The sequence below is a fragment of the Diprion similis genome, chromosome 6, assembly GCF_021155765.1.
Source record: "Diprion similis isolate iyDipSimi1 chromosome 6, iyDipSimi1.1, whole genome shotgun sequence".
NCBI lineage: Eukaryota > Metazoa > Arthropoda > Insecta > Hymenoptera > Diprionidae > Diprion > Diprion similis.
Genome location: NC_060110.1, coordinates 19,807,809 through 19,824,994, shown reverse-complemented (window position 1 = coordinate 19,824,994; position 17,186 = coordinate 19,807,809). Strand labels below are relative to the sequence as shown.

General features: G+C 42.3%; 1 protein-coding gene across 1 annotated transcript; it reads right to left on the bottom strand.

The window, feature by feature from the left end:
- Nucleotides 1-2,058: 2,058 nt before the first annotated feature.
- Nucleotides 2,059-2,554, bottom strand: LOC124406551 (gram-negative bacteria-binding protein 3-like). Its single transcript, XM_046881987.1, has 2 exons — nt 2,440-2,554; nt 2,059-2,246 (listed from the first exon to the last, which is right to left on the bottom strand). The coding sequence occupies exons 1-2, from the start codon at nt 2,552-2,554 to the stop codon at nt 2,059-2,061; spliced, it is 303 nt and encodes a 100-aa protein (XP_046737943.1).
- Nucleotides 2,555-17,186: the final 14,632 nt, after the last annotated feature.

Sequence of the window (17,186 nt, the reverse complement as noted above, 5' to 3'; positions counted from 1 at the left end):
AATAATTCAGTCCCGCGGCGATTGATCACCGCTTGATTGATTTGCCCTCTGGGCTGATTCCCACTCCAACGATACGTAGAACGATATCTCGCCGGGTCGTATGAGAGCCGCGGAGGGTTGGAGATGAGAGAAAAAAGCGAGCGGATTAAAAAGGCAGCAAACAAAGACAGGGCGGGGGCGAAACTGTGATAAATAACGATCCCGAGGAAAGTAACGAATGGACGAAGATATTGGAAACGAGAAAGATATTCTCAGGGGATTTACACCTCCGTTTTCTTAAACTTGCGAATGCACTTTTTTGCCAGTTTCTCACTTTCCCGGGTAGTTGATGGACGGTACAAATGGCGCGTGTTTCTGCAAAAACACAACCGAGGTCGAGAAATAATAATTGCTGGAACAGGCGCCGCGGTCTTATGTATACCTATTATTCAGATCGCGCGACAAGGGGTAGTAGAACAGGGTGTAGAGATAATAGCTGTCAATGTCGATGCGCAGCTCGTTTCTCTCACGCTTTCCATTCGCTTCTTCTCCGGCTACCGCTGCCCCTGCCCGGTTCTTATGACTCATCAATGTCACTGCAGGGACCTGATACAAATGGCCAACAGCTGACGTTTGCATCGTAAAGTGGGTACCTGAGCCTAATTTACAACTAACGCGTAGAGAATTAGCCCCAGACAAGTCGTGCAGGAAATGCGGTTCCGGAATGTACCTGCATTGAATAAACTAGCTGCATGGACAAAAAAGCTCCGCATGAAACCTAATGAAAAATTGTGCAAAGGCTTAAGAAGGTCCGCCGATATTGGAATCAGACGTTAGTAATTTTCAAATTAAAAATAATATATATAAAAATAAACATAAAGTAATATTGAAGGATTTGGTAATTCGTTATTATAAATTAAAATGCATCGAACTACTGTTACACATCCTGTACACGTATTATGTAAATGTTTTTGTTATTTGAGAAAAAAGAATAATCAATTTTTCAGAATACAATAATATGTTATATATATATATATATATATATATATATATATATATATATATATATATATATATATATTATTTTTCCACTGACTGACACACACTATATTTTAATTTATTCAACGTACAGAAGAACGGACTGCAAATATACATATTTTTTTTTTTGATGTTCATAATTGTCGGACCAGCCGATTTCACAAAAAAAAAATGCATAAACCTGCTCTTCGACAAGAAACACCAATTTGAAAAATTTCACGAAAATTTTAGACAAATACTGTAAGACAAAATAAAATTTTTGAGCATTAACACACAGTGGGATTATGTTCTGCAATATTATAAGGTAGTACACGACGCTGGAAGACTGATTTTTTTTCAGAATTTCATGTCGTCCGTATTCTCCACAAGCAGAAAACGGTTTGACAAATACCGTTTCATCTGCTTGTGGAAGTACGCAATGTATTATTTGAGCTTCCGGTATCAGTATAGCACTTTTGAATCGGTTCTCGAGCATATCTTTGGCCGTGCGGTAATCGCGTTTCGTATTAAATGTGACCACAATATTCGGAAAATTAGTTGGGTGAGAATCGACTCAAAATTGACAGACCGATACCGGGAACAAAGGAAATAAATTGTGTACTTCCGCAAGCAGTATTCGCGAAACCGTTTTCTGCTTGTAGAGAACACACATGCCATAAAATTGTGATTAAGAATTAATTTTTCATCGTTGTATGTCTTGTACTATCGAATAAAATCGTTTGAAAAATACTTCCGCTTTGTTTTATGGCTCAAAATTTTTGTTTTGACATACACGATTTTATTAAGTTTTTGAAAATTCTAAGATGGGGCTTTTTTGTAAAAAAGCACAGGGTCGTCAATTTTTTTTTAGAGATCGATATGTCAAAAATGTCATATGTAGTAATGTTCAAATCATTTTATTCTTCTGGGCCGTAATAAAGTTATGAAAAATTACACATTCGAGGAGTAATTAAAGAAATGAATAATACGCAGTAAGAATTTTCCGTAACTTTAGAGGTATCGGTAATTCCTATCCAGACGAAATCCATCGTCCGAGTCACCTTAAGACGTAAGCATCCACTCGGGCACGTGAAATTCTTGAAATCTCTCGTGTCCGACTCCATTAACACGCACGTGGGTCCAGAAGTACAGGGTGTCTCCCGGATTCAGCAAGGTCGTCGAATTAGTGTAGCTCCATCGTCCGTTTTCTTTTGAAACGACGTCCACGGAAAACTCCCCGGCTTCTTTGCCTAGTCACAATACATACTTTATTAGTGAAAATTGTTCGCTACAATAGACGTCCGTTGAAAATCCACCTCAATCGGAAGGTGGAAGGTAAGATATTCTGCAGAATAGTCCAACTCACTCCAACTCACTGACTCAGCGATTCTAATTTTGAATTATTTCGTAACCGTGTTCTAGACTAGACGTCGTCTTACTTACCCGTCATTTTCTTGTTGATGTTGCCGTGGAAAGCAAACAGCTCAACGCCGGGTGCGTTCGGAATTGATACGCGGAATCCGTAAGGCTTCAATACTTCAACAAGAGGAGTCCCCATGGTGCTCGGCTGTGTCGTCAACACTGATCTGTATGACTGGATAGCTGATTCCCGTGGCAGTCCGTGCTCTAAGGATGGGCGTTGGCCACCGAATAATCGAATAATTCGATTATTTTTTTTTAATAATCGATTATTCGTGGCCCATGTTTTTGAAGTCCGATTAATCGATTGTCCATGTATTTTACCAAAAATACATCGACCGAAACGTAAAAAGGCGGGCAACCGGGAACACGACGAACGCGTGTCGTGGAAATTTATTGTAAGCTACATGAAATTACTTGTCACGCCATGGATGATCCTGAAATTAAAGATAGTAGTGAAGGTAAGACTTCAATTATTCCATTCTATCAATCGTTCGGATAGAATTTTGAATTTCTTACAGTAAATCCAGGTGCTGGCTAACGAGCAGTTGGAGAGCAGGATCACCATAACTACCAATTTTCCAAAACTTTGAAACTTGACTTAAAAGTATGTAATATGAAAGAATATGAATTGTAAATAGCAATTTTTTCATTGTCTCCAACCCACCATTCATACAAATTTCCATTGTCGATTGAATAATCCTTGTTTAGATGTTTTTTTTTTCAAACATCGATTTCAAACATCGATGCTTGTAAAACATCGATTATTTATAAGTCGATTTTTATTTCCAACATCGCCCATCCCTAGACTCTGTGCTACGAACTTATAATTCTTGACGCGTCCCGAATCACCCTAGTTTTCGCCGAAGGAACCAACGTAGTACCGTATGCGCATGCTCAACACGCAAAAAGTGAAATGTTTTTTCTACAAAATTGTATATATAAATTTTATTAGCTCTCCCATTTATTAATTGATTAAAAAAAAAAATTAGAATTAATACTATTCATGGATACGATCCAGTTATTCAGTCTGCAAAATTCATTTCATTATATTCTAGGATATACAATATATACCTGTATCCGAGTTATTTGTAACAATAAAAAGTTCAATCAAGTGTTCGCTTATTAGTATTTTCGCGGTATAAAATAATACACAGACGTCTCATTACGGAAATTATCATTCGGCTTGATATAATACTCATACATCCCATCCCGCATCTCTACTTCAGAATTAAATATACGTCATAAGTTTCGTAATCCTAATGCTGCCGGAATCGTTGACTGAAACGCATAAGTACAGATTTAAATTCACCGCTGTGACATACGTGTACGGTACTTCGTTAGTTCCTTCGGCGGTAACTAGTCCGATTCTGGGCGCTGAAAAAATTCTGAAGCAATTCGAGCCAACAGCTGTGCAGTTACATATAGATGAGTGGTCGACAAACTGCGATAATAAACAGCGGAAATCAAGAGACGTGCTCTGGCTGATTTGCAGTCCGTCGAGCAGAGCGTGTATAACTTATCCCCGGTTCGTAGATCACTTAATGATCACTTCTGCCATCTTCCTCTCTACACAGACGTTACCAATTCGTCAAACCGAATTATCAATCTTCTCTATTTACCCATCAACCGTCTATCGACTTTGCTTTTGAAACCGAAGGAGATTCGAACATTTGAAGAAAGCTTGCAGCGATTCGACGACTAGAAAGCAGGACGAAACTCGTGAGAAAAATTCAAAACCAGACCAGCATCCGTTTCGAATAGGTAAATTGAACTCTGGAAATTAAAGCATGCGGAGTGGCGGACGGGGGCGGTGTTAAATATGCATGGCGGGTCGCATCGGGCCGAGGCGCGGCATGCAGGGCGACAACAATAGAGGCAACCTAGCCCCACGTCTCTCATTCCCTTCCAGTTTTGCGACCCGCGCGCAAAACACACCCTGCTAATGGCACCCGAGGCACCTGGTCGGCGTGATACCCTCCGCTGTCCCAACGCGGCCCTCCCGACTCGCTTCGCCTCGCATTCTATCTCTCCGACCGCCACGATACACGCTAAAACCAACGAACAAGCTTATCCGCGCATAAGCTTTCCATTTTCAGTCGCCGCATCTCGGCATCGTGCAGGCCGTTGAGTCAGTACCGGATTACCGCCAGGCTCTCTGTGCGGCCGTACTGTACCATCCGGGTCTTCTTCATGCGGAAAGTTCCGCCTGAAAACCCTCCCCTCTTTTTCTCACAACCAAGAAGAGCCTCGCACTTCCGGAATTCTGACGCTGAAGACCTATTAATGCGTTACTGAAATATACGACAATGCGAAACTGGTCGGGCAGTATTAATCCGACGTTTTTACGAAATTTCGAAATTTCAGATGGTTGATACCGCAGGTCAGCTGTCATAATATTCTCTGTTTCAATGAAAATCATTAAACGTGTAATTAATACCGAGTGCGAGTCAGGCTTGAATTTAGCGTCATTTCTACAGAGAAGTTACACCAGTTGATAAAGGTCACGCGGTTTTCACTTCGGCGAATACTGCCACACGTATCATTTTAGGGCGACAGTGTTTCGCGTTGTGGAAAGTTGCGACGAATAAAACGGTAACTAGCAGAGCTTTGTCGCTGAGGAAACCAACCAACGAAGCCTGCCTATGTATAAAGCCACAAAGGGAGACAGAGGGATCCCCTGCAGCGTTTTCTGGTTTTTCGCCGGTGATTTCCGACGGCAAAAGTTTACATCTCGGCCGGAATAACTCGGGCATACGCGTTACATCTACCCAGGGAATGAATTCGCGGTGGAATATGTACAGCGTAAAAAGGATAAGGTCGCCTTGTTCTCATGTCGTCGTTATATTTGCCCTGTAAATGACAAAAAGCCTTACCTCTTCGACCCTTCCAAGTGGCAAAAAAATCGCAGTGTTACTTCGCCGGTGGATCATACCTCATTTTTTACTTAACAATTTGTAATCATTTTCTTATGTCGACCCGTGGCATCTGGTAATCCGTTCAAAAAGCGGCGCGTATGTTTTCTTCCATTTTCTCAGAGAAAGAAATTAGAAACTTTAGCGGGCTAGATTTATTATCTGCAGACTTCTCGCTCAACTGCTACCTACATCGATGACTTGACGATTACCGTTTAACTTATAGAAACTCAATGCTCACCACGGTAGGATCCTGAAAGCTGAACTTAATTGAAATTAGATACTTCATCGAGTTCATAATTCATACCCGTTAAAAGTATGAGCAATTTCCTGAGAAATTTGCGATTCATTAAAGGTTCATTATATCCTCAAACACCATCCAACGTCCTGAGCAGAGGTCGAAGAATATAAATATCGAGAAGCAGCTAGTATTGAAAATCTCTTTATATTCTATTTATTGATTATGATAATAGCTCTAACTTTTTCTATCAATTGTCTTACAACCATCAGGCTGCCCGTGTGAGATTTCGTGATCGCACATTTCTACATGTTAATTACGATTAGACTTTGGTCTGAAAAGTGGACGATGTGTAGAACGGGTCGAAGGACGAAATCAAATAAGGGAGAAAGCAGCCAACAGCCTCGGAATCTGAAGGGCAGTCCTTGATGTTCGATGGCCTTCTCAGTTCCCGCCTGATTTGATTACATCTCAAGGGTACGTGTCGATTTGCACCCAACGAGGGAGCGCAAGAGAGAAAGAGAAAGAGAGAGAAAATGAGAAATGACTTTAAACGACCACTCTGTAATATTAAACCGGTTGCCAAGTTGGAAATCGATATTTCATTTCGCCGCTCAAATCTTCCGTTCGCCATCGTTGCGCGTGTAGCCACCACATATGTACGGGGAAAGAACGAGGAGGTTGGAACCACACTCTCATTGTCACGGGACATGTAACTTCTCACGGATACTAGATCATTGTTATTATTCGGACAAAAATACAGCCGCTAGCAGGATACCGAATATGGCTAAAAGCTGGGGGGAAAGCGGTTAGGAGAATGCAGAACAGTTGTAGGTACCAATTTCATCCAATGTTTCATGTAAGAGAAGGACAATTGCAAAAAGGACAAAGGAACCGGTCCTTCGCATTGTCAATTCGACGGTGATACCCGATCCCGATCATCTACAGGCACGAGAGTGAGGAAAATTACTCGGCCGTTATGTAAAGGAGCTTTTTTAAATTCTGGAGAAGGCATCGATGCGATCCTCGGGGAAGGCAAACCCACCCTCCTGGTGGTCCCGGTAAATCGGAGTTCGGAGGACCGTCGGTGGATCGCGAATCGAATAGTTTTTAGTGCGGGATCCGGCGGTTCCTGCATTCCTCTTGGACGGTGGGACAGCATTGTACTCCTAAGAGGCTCGCCTCCTGGAGGAGCGGTAATCCATGCCACGGTATTGACTGGTTCGTGGAAAACTAGGAATGGCTGTTTAAGATGCGGCCGGCGTCCGCGTCTACTTCCGATCCATCTGGCTCAAGACGGGCGACAAATCGAGTTACCGCCCAGAGACCCAAGAGCCCAAGACCAAAGAGCCAGGCCAGCGAGGCCAGTCAGCCCTGCTGCCCTCTGGCTCGCCTCGCCCTCGTCCACCCTTTTTCCAGAGACACGAACCTGGGCAGGCGTTCGTAAGTGGGTGGGTGAGAAGGGTGAGTGGAGGACGCTAACCGTGTTTGGTCCGAGATCGCGAGTAAAACAAGTTGCTGCGTCGTTAGCCGAGGAGCTAGCCGGTCTTCTTCGACACTACCGGCGCGGCGCTGGGTCACGTCTTCGGAAAATGGTTCACCTTCGAAAAATTAGCTGACACTATTCAGCAGGTTTTGCGTTCATTGCCGATTGCCTCGGACCGCGTTTACAAACCCCCGAGTATCTCGGTAACTCCAAGTCTTGAAAATATCAGCCAGAAGCAACGGTATTTTCTGAAATTGAACTCTCTGAGCATAGAAGTCTCAGATATGGGCAGGATCGATCGATCCTAATCTACTATTCAAGTTCAAGACTTTTGGGTCAAGTACCGCCTACCAATAACTCGCAAGTAATATCATTGATTCATCGAAAATCTGATCTCGTAAATGTTCCGAATAACTTCATTTTTGTTCTAGGCTTAAAATTGATTTATGATGTTCAGGGTGAGTTTTTCCAATATGGATACCAGCTTACTAATTGTATTTGTATCTAAGTAAGGTCCGATTGTAATCACAGTACCAAAAGTATCGCAAAGCTGAACGTTGTCGGGTATTTGTAGAATTGATCAGAAAACGAGAGATTTAACTTTTTTATCTTGCGGCAGTAAAAATGGAACGAATACTAACATACTCGTACGGCGTACTTGCTATAGGTATGAAATCGATGAATTCAATACACGCTGAGAGAGGAATATGGCAGTATTCTGAGACAAGCGTGTAAATGACTGATTCGTTACTTCCGTGTCTGAAACTCAAAGAAATTAACTTCACAGCCTGCAAGAACGAGCTCTGACTAGTAGGTTAGTATGAGAGGGAAGCGTCTGCTCCCTGACATTTGAGTAATGACTAAAACAAACTACTAAACGTTCGACAAGGTAACTGAATGCTGCTGCTGAATAGGTGAAACGAGGAAATGAGGAAGGCAGGGAAGGATGTAGAGTTCAAAACGCCTTCCTGACTTCATCCAAGCAAAGACGAAGAATTTTCAAGTGAATTTCGCAACAACCTGCAAGCCTGGTATCTCCCCTTATGGATGGCTTCAATGATCCACTTGAAGTAACGCTGTAACATTGTTACCTTATCTTCCAGGCTCATCTCTGGTATCAAAAGTACGAGTGAGATAACTGGTAGAGCAGCGTAGACAAGAGTATACACGGTATGAAGGCAGGTACGTAGATCAAAGCTTCGAGGAACAAACGGGCACTCTGCGTTCTACGTCGTGTGTACATAGCTATAGACAAATAATTGTGGTCGTAGAGCGAACGTGCTGGAAGCGCCTGATGGAACTTCAATGGAGAATCCATGGAGGAACGTACGACGAATGCGCCATTATCGTAATGAGATCAGTGCATCCTTCTGCGGTCTGTCCTCCGCGTGTTTTCTTAACTCTTAAAAAGCTCGGCTGTCCTTCGTGAGTCGTTATTTACCTCTTTTCCGATTTCTTTCGCCTCTCCAGCTGTGCTACTTGATTCTAGCTGCAAAGGACTCGAAGAAACACAGACGCTCTGAGTAGGAATTGTAAAAATATACCCGACAGCTTCGTTTAAGAAAAGCAATGTTTTTCTGCTGGGACAGTGTATGTAATAATATACACGAGGATTTATCTCAGGAGATAAAACAAGATGTTTTTCTGCGGTGAAGAAGTAATTAAAATCGTCCACATTATCTCCGCGGGTTGACCGCGGGACGTTTGCTGTTCCAATGTACTTCGGAGATTACAGCATCACTTACAATTTGGAAGTCGCCCAGCCTAGTTTCTGGAACAAAAGTTATCGCCAGCCCTTCGAGGGTATGCTTTTCGAAAGTAGGACAAGGGTGCAGGGGGTTGGTCGTTTCCAGGGTTCTTTATCAAGGCCTGAAGAGAGAAAAAAACAGGAAAATAAAAAGACGAAGCTAAAGAACTTTGAATCCACGCAACTTGTACTAATTGTCTACATCTAGTTTTCCTCAATTTTAGAATCGCAAAAAAACCTGAAAATTATCAAACGTCTACCATGCTGTGACCGTGTTATGTGCAAGTCACATACCATATACAAAGTGAATTTACCAGCGAACGACTGAATGGTTCGATGCGCATGCGCTAAAATCCGTGAGCAAGAGCAGAGTTGTTTTCATAAATTGAAAAATGTTGCTCACCCTGTCAAAACAACTGCACTTGCTCTCGAATCTTAGCGCATGCGCATCAAGCCATTCAGTCGTTACTAATTCACCCTATATATAGCAGCCCTTTCTACCGATCTGCGCGGGGACTCGCCGATCGACTGGAACAACGTTCTTTTCGCCGTTATGTAATTGCAGAGATGGATGGGAAAAGAGAGAATGGAAATAATTGCGAAATAACAATAGACGGGGGATGAAGACAGATGAACGGGGATTGGCGAGAGGCTGGAGGAGCGACTGCGGGCAAAAATGGCGGCAGGCAGAGCGCCGGCAGGGGGGAGGGTCGAGTTCCGAGGCATAAACGGCTGTGTTTCGTTTAGTAATTTAATTTGTGTGATTAAAGCGCGGGCAATCCACCCCTGGCTCCTCACCCCGGGACGGGACCATCCGACCTTTCCAGGCCGCCCATTCCTATCTCCGCGATTCACTTTACCGCCTACAGTTGCGAAGGAGTCATTTATTTCATTAGGCTAATGAAAATTTTCTTTCATGATTGCCGCTAAACATTTTCCACTGCGCGGCGTCTCACAGCCTCCTCGGTTTCGTGCGCATAAATTTGCGTATTCATTCCTATCGTACCTGAGGGTCTTTCGAATGCGCGTAAATCTAAATACACAGGAATTTGCGTGTGTGAGAGTATTGCGATACGGTCCGTATTTCTCTACATCCAAATGGAGTAAATATGAATTTGTGTTTGATGCCCGTTGTTGGCGGGCGCACCGCGTGCGAAAATGAATGCCCATCACACCGGGCCTCTTCAAATATCACCCCGCGTTATACCTACAGGGAATTTATACTCATGCCTTTCGAAACTATTATGGGATTAAATTAGATCGCTACGGTGCGGAATGGCCGAGGCGATGGGGATAAAAATTCACACCCGCTAATTCACAATACGGAGTATTATTTTTTTATAAATTTTGCCTCGAGTACGACACTCGCGCTTCAGCTCCGATGTATATATATGGCGTTGGAAAAACCCGCCACCAGATGTATTATAATATATCCGCCGGTGGCCGTTCATATTTTTAAATTCTGCGCTAATTGACGAGCGATTTATTTCATTACTCGCAAAAAATTTCACCCAGCCCCTTATATTTTATCATAATTCGTTAAATTTTCGTGCGGAAAAACGTCTTCTATATTTTTATAGCGGGATAACGGTATATATATATAATAGTCAAGGTGGGTTTATTTTTCGTTGAAACAAATTACCCACCCCTTGATTGCAAATTAATGTTTCTACGCAAGCATCGCGACGGTACAAGTTTTTTTCACTCTCCCTCCATCTTCTCCAAATCATAGTACGTGCACGAATTACGTGCATAACGGATAGTCGTTAATTTTCAAAGCGTCACAACAGGATTATAAATTTACAGCGCTACGTGAAAAAAATATAAAAACAAGACAAAAAAAAAAACAAAACGTTGCCTAGCTAGCTAAACGACCAAGCAACGTAGCCAAAAGTCATTTTACGCGTTATTAGCCAATTTTTACCCGGCTATTCTAAATCATCCGGAGTAGGAAAGGGCAGCTATACGACTCGCCGTATCCGCATTCACGTGCAGGAACTCGTAGGAAAAATCTGGCAGTCGTAAATTGCCCGAAGAAATATGAAAGTTAATAAAGCAAAATTGTGTAGCCCTTTGCCATCGTAAAACTTTTCGTATGAAAGTTCAACGCGTTACGCGTATATCTAGGCACAAGTTACACAACCAATCAATAGACCGTCAATTCATCTGCTCGAATTAATAATACATATACGTTTATTGCTTTCACAGTCATCGAATCTGATGCGCGATAAAGTATGTAAATTAAAAGTGAAAAAGAACGAAATATGAAGTTTCGTGCAAAATTCCACACTACATGGTGCAATTGCTACCGTGTAAATTACTCTCTTCCACGTGGAAGAGGGTTTTCATGAAATTTTTATTGACTACCGCATCGAATGCGAACTCGTACGTAGTAATTGACCCGGAACTTGATGATGTTGACAAAATTTTTAACAACATGTCAGGGAGATGATATTTTTTCACAAAAAAAAATGCATCGTCGAATATTTCCGTGCACAATTCATCGTCATATTTTGCATGCATTGTGTGCAACGGAGAGTGAGAGGCTCGGTGCCTCTATCTGCGAACATATCTTCCTTGTGCTTTATAGCCTACACAACACTATACACGTGCAGGTACTCTTGGGATACGCGGTAAAGCCCGGATATTTCGCTTCACACGTGGATTTATATCGCAATGATTTACGGCGTTGAGGAGGAGATCGCGAAGGGGCGCGTTTCCCACTGTTTTAATTAGTAGCCGTGTTTAATTACGCCCAACTCTACCTAGAGGCCAGCAACCCAGCAGCCCCGATCCCGACGCCGCATACCCTTGAAACCCTCCGATTCGACCCCCATCCGCGAGAATTTCCCCAGGACTGGGTTTCAGGGTGGCGCCCATGACGTTGCCTCAAAACCTCCGGAGGAGTAATTCGGAATTTCGTTGTGCTGGGACGCGGCTCGGCGGACGGCGACAAATCTTAATTAAAAGTTTCCCCGGCATTGCGGTTGGTTACAAGACCCCATTCGGAGGTCGTATATAAGAATTTTGCATTCGGCAGCAGCTGCGCGGTGCAAAAAGCTCCATTTTTTATTGTTTTACTTCTACGTCTGGGCGAAAAAATCCCCTCAGCTAGTAATCGCTAACGAGGAGATTAGAGGCACGAAACAACGCGACACAGCAGCGCTCTCTGCGGAATGCGTCAACCGGGAGTTTTGCCATACTGTTACCGGCATTTCCGGTCCCTCGCTACTTCCGTCGGCCGGAACTCTAAGCGAAGCGCTTTGCTGGGGGATTCGGGTGCTGGAAGAGACGCCGGGATCTGCACCCCGATTCCGGGATTCTGGGTTCGCATTCTCACCGTGTTTCATCACCGCTCTCTGCATGCTACCGGTTCACGTTACACGCGCCTCAGCTTCTCGACGCGTTTGCCAATGTAAGTGAAACTACGAAGAATGATGGCGCCTGAAAATAATACCTCCGGAACAATCGAGAGGTCGAAAAATTTCAACCGGCTTTATTCTTGTTTGATAAGCTATATTCGTATCGAATTTCAACTTGCGTATTTATACTTGGGAGGTGGAAAAAATAAAGCGAACGAACGAAAGCAATAGTTTAATATTTTTTTTTTTTTTTTTTATCAATATCAATTTTCAATCTATACACGTTTATTTTGCCGACGAATTATTGAATTGCATGACTTTGACTTCTGATTATTTACTTTTGACCTACCGTAAGTGTTTCAATAATTAGATTAATGTTGTTTGCGCCGTTGTTTCGCGTGTGAGGTGAATAGGGGGAAAATGCGTGGAGTAATTAAAAGAATAAAATGAAGAAAAGTTTGTATCCCCACCTCCCTCCCCCCCATTAATTTGTGGCGAGTGAATCCTACTCCGCTGATAAACTTCTAACGCAATTATTTACCTTCAATACGGAGTTCACCCCCTCATTTTATACATATATGTATATATATACACCTACCCACCTTGTGCGTTAAACTACAAACGAGATTCTTCAATTAGCGGATACGTGTCGTGCCAACCGCAACTCAACGGCGAGATAAATAAAACAATTAGCCGAACACAAAAGTGAGGTCGAAATTCAGGCGAATCGAAAATTGCACGAACTTTCGTTGACTCGGTGAAACTGTCTTCGATACAAAGAATTCATCGGTGACTTCAGTCGACAGCTTCATCAGCTATAACTTCTGACAAAAATATTGGGAATATTTTTTCCTACAAGTTTAGCACGGAGTTTTATTTACTCTTGATTCGATTTTATGTATTACGTACTGACGTCCAATGTCAGTAAAATTTGATTACACTTTGATTTCAAACGATTAATAAGAACTCGAGTTCGTTCCATCAACTTTTATAACGCTCATGTACACCGATGTGATTTTAGTCTGCTTTTTACCCATTGCAATGTATTCGTGCAATCACAAATAGCAATTTGATCGTGGTTTCACAGAACAAAACTCATTTTTCTTCTTCGCATGTATTGAATGTACTGAAAATAGCGGTACCATGAATTTTATATTCGAAACACTCTGCCAGATATTTCTCGTGATTGATCTGTCGAATTAATTATTATTGGAAAAACGGCCGTGTTTTGAATCTCATATCACTCGAGTCTTGATACCTCTTTCAAAAAAATTCGATCAACAATAAATAAAAGTAGGTGCTATTACCACGACAATTGGAAAAAAAACGTTTAATATAATCGAAATCAGTAATCAGATCCGTCAAATAATCCCCGTGATTCGGAAGGCTGAAGGAAAAAAGTAACAGGCAATCATCATTGGGCCGAGAAATAAAGTCCGCGTACCTACAGTCTGCCACAAGCAGCTTGCAGCCACAAAGCTCGTTGTTATAGTACACCTATTACTGTTTGCCAAAGGCTTGAGGCAGGTGCGAATACTACACGATAAACCGCCACTCGAGTACCAAGGCTGCATGTAAATAATGCATTACAGTAGAGGGCTGACCGGGTTGGGCTGGGTTGGATCTAGTTCGCCAATATAGGATGGGATATAATGAAGTCTCGCTTGACCCGAGCCAATCTGCGCGACCTTTTCGCCAGGCTGACCCTTTTCTTCTCGTCGACGCGCCCTCCATTTTCAGGGTGTTTTCGTGTTATGGATACCGTGTCTCGATACATGATCTCTGCACTTTTGTCGTTGGGTGGAAATTGCGGAATTTTCTTACTTGTCATTTTTATAGAAATTCGAAACGTGCGCGTGGGAATGAATATCACGATAAAATATGATACTGCTGAATTCATCGTACGTGTGACGTGGTTCGGCTGGACGACCATCGTATTGCCACTCGATGATATCATTTTTGACGAAATTATAATAACTTGATTCAATGTTTTGCAGATTCATGGCGATGAATCAAATGCTGCGATTATTTTACTCTAGGAATTATTCAGCAGCTGTTATTGTCCGGCTGCTGTAGCTGCGGGCGACGGAGGCGAACGATGGATGCATTTTCTGGCTGGTAATTTGAAACGGAAAAACTCCGTGACGATATGTTTAACGGTAATTAATGTTCAATATTTAGGCTCGTTATAATAATTAACGCTTCCGGTTATGTGAGATTGAATACGTCAAATTTCTAATTCAACGTGAAACTGACAGAGGTTAGTGTATAAAAAATAATAAGGGAGAGAAACATGCGATCCTAAATTTTGTATCCAAAAAAAGATACAAATAATTTAACGTGTATTTAGAGCACTACTCCGACGTAGATTTGCGAGAGAAATCGATTCAGCGCAGTCCCAATAGGCTGCGAGCGACGCATCAAAAGTTACAGCCGCAAAACCGAGAATTTTCGTCGTCATTTCTCTGCTGTTGGTCCGACGCCATTTTTGATGTGTTTTCTGAGTTCCTGATGGTCGAATTACTCTGAAAAAGGTGATACAAATCGATTCATAGAGTAAGAATTTCCGACTCCGAAAATGAGCAAAAAAGTAAGGCTTACCCCTTTGGATTTTTGGCGAAAATTCCGACGATTCTGGAAAATGCTGCAATAAATTCCTTGGGGCACTATTCCGACGTAATTTTGCGAGAGAAATCGATTCAGCGCAGTCCCAATAGGCTGCGAGCAACGCATCAAAAGTTACAGCCGAAAAACCGAGAATTTTCGTCGTCATTTCTCTGCTGTTGGTCCGACGCCATTTTTAATGTGTTTTCTGAGTTCCTGATGGTCGAATTACTCTAGAAATGGTCATACAAATCGATTCCGAAAGTAAGAATTTCCTAATCCAAAAATAAGCAAAAAAGTAAGGCTTACCCCTTTGGATTTTTGGCGAAAATTTCGACGGTTTTGGAATGTGCTGCAATAAATTCTTTGAGGCACTATTCCGACGTAATTTCGCGAGAGAAATCGATTCAGCGGAGTCCCAATAGGCTGCGAGCAACGCATCAAAAGTTACAGCCGAAAAACCGAGAATTTTCGTCTCCATTTCTCTGCCGTTGGTCCGACGCCATTTTCAATGTGTTTTCTGAGTTCCTGATGGTCGAATTACTCCAGAAATGGTCATACAAATCGATTCCGAGAGTAAGAATTTCCGACTCCGAAAATGAACAAAAAAGTAAGGCTTACCCCTTTGGATTTTTGGCGAAAATTTCGACGATTCTAGAAAATTCTGCAATAAATTCTTTGGGGCACTATTCCGACGTAATTTTGCGAGAGAAATCGATTCAGCGCAGTCCCAATAGGCTGCGAGCAACGCATCAAAAGTTACAGCCGAAAAACCGAGAATTTTCGTCGTCATTTCTCTGCTGTTGGTCCGACGCCATTTTTAATGTGTTTTCTGAGTTCCTGATGGTCGAATTACTCTAGAAATGGTCATACAAATCGATTCCGAAAGTAAGAATTTCCTAATCCAAAAATAAGCAAAAAAGTAAGGCTTACCCCTTTGGATTTTTGGCGAAAATTTCGACGGTTTTGGAATGTGCTGCAATAAATTCTTTGAGGCACTATTCCGACGTAATTTCGCGAGAGAAATCGATTCAGCGGAGTCCCAATAGGCTGCGAGCAACGCATCAAAAGTTACAGCCGAAAAACCGAGAATTTTCGTCTCCATTTCTCTGCCGTTGGTCCGACGCCATTTTCAATGTGTTTTCTGAGTTCCTGATGGTCGAATTACTCCAGAAATGGTCATACAAATCGATTCCGAGAGTAAGAATTTCCGACTCCGAAAATGAACAAAAAAGTAAGGCTTACCCCTTTGGATTTTTGGCGAAAATTTCGACGATTCTAGAAAATTCTGCAATAAATTCTTTGGGGCACTATTCCGACGTAATTTTGCGAGAGAAATCGATTCAGCGCAGTCCCAATAGGCTGCGAGCAACGCATCAAAAGTTACAGCCGAAAAACCGAGAATTTTCGTCGTCATTTCTCTGCTGTTGGTCCGACGCCATTTTTAATGTGTTTTCTGAGTTCCTGATGGTTGAATTACTCTAAAAAAGGTGATACAAATCGATTCCGAGAGTAAGAATTTCCGACTCCAAAAATGAGCAAAAAAGTAAGGCTTACCCCTTTGGATTTTTGGCGAAAATTTCGACGATTTTGGAATGTGCTGCAATAAATTCTTTGAGGCACTATTCCGACGTAATTTTGCGAGAGAAATCGATTCAGCGCAGTCCCAATAGGCTGCGAGCAACGCATCAAAAGTTACAGCCGAAAAACCGAGAATTTTCGTCGTCATTTCTCTGCTGTTGGTCCGACGCCATTTTTAATGTGTTTTCTGAGTTCCTGATGGTTGAATTACTCTAAAAAAGGTGATACAAATCGATTCCGAGAGTAAGAATTTCCGACTCCAAAAATGAGCAAAAAAGTAAGGCTTACCCCTTTGGATTTTTGGCGAAAATTTCGACGATTTTGGAATGTGCTGCAATAAATTCTTTGAGGCACTACTCCGACGTAATTTTGCGAGAGAAATCGATTCAGCGCAGTCCCAATAGGCTGCGAGCAACGCATCAAAAGTTACAGCCGCAAAACCGAGAATTTTCGTCGTCATTTCTCTGCTGTTGGTCCGACGCCATTTTTAATGTGTTTTCTGAGTTCCTGATGGTCGAATTACTCTAAAAAAGGTGATACAAATCGATTCCGCGAGTAAGAATTTCCGACTCCGAAAATGAGCAAAAAAGTAAGGCTTACCCCTTTGGATTTTTGGCGAAAATTTCGACGATTCTAGAAAATTCTGCAATAAATTCTTCGGGGCACTATTCCGACGTAATTTTGCGAGAGAAATCGATTCAGCGCAGTCCCAACAGGCTGCGAGCAACGCATCAAAAGTTACAGCCGCAAAACCGAGAATTTTCGTCGTCATTTCTCTGCTGTTGGTCCGACGCCATTTTTAATGTGTTTCCTGAGTTCCTGATGGTCGAATTACTCC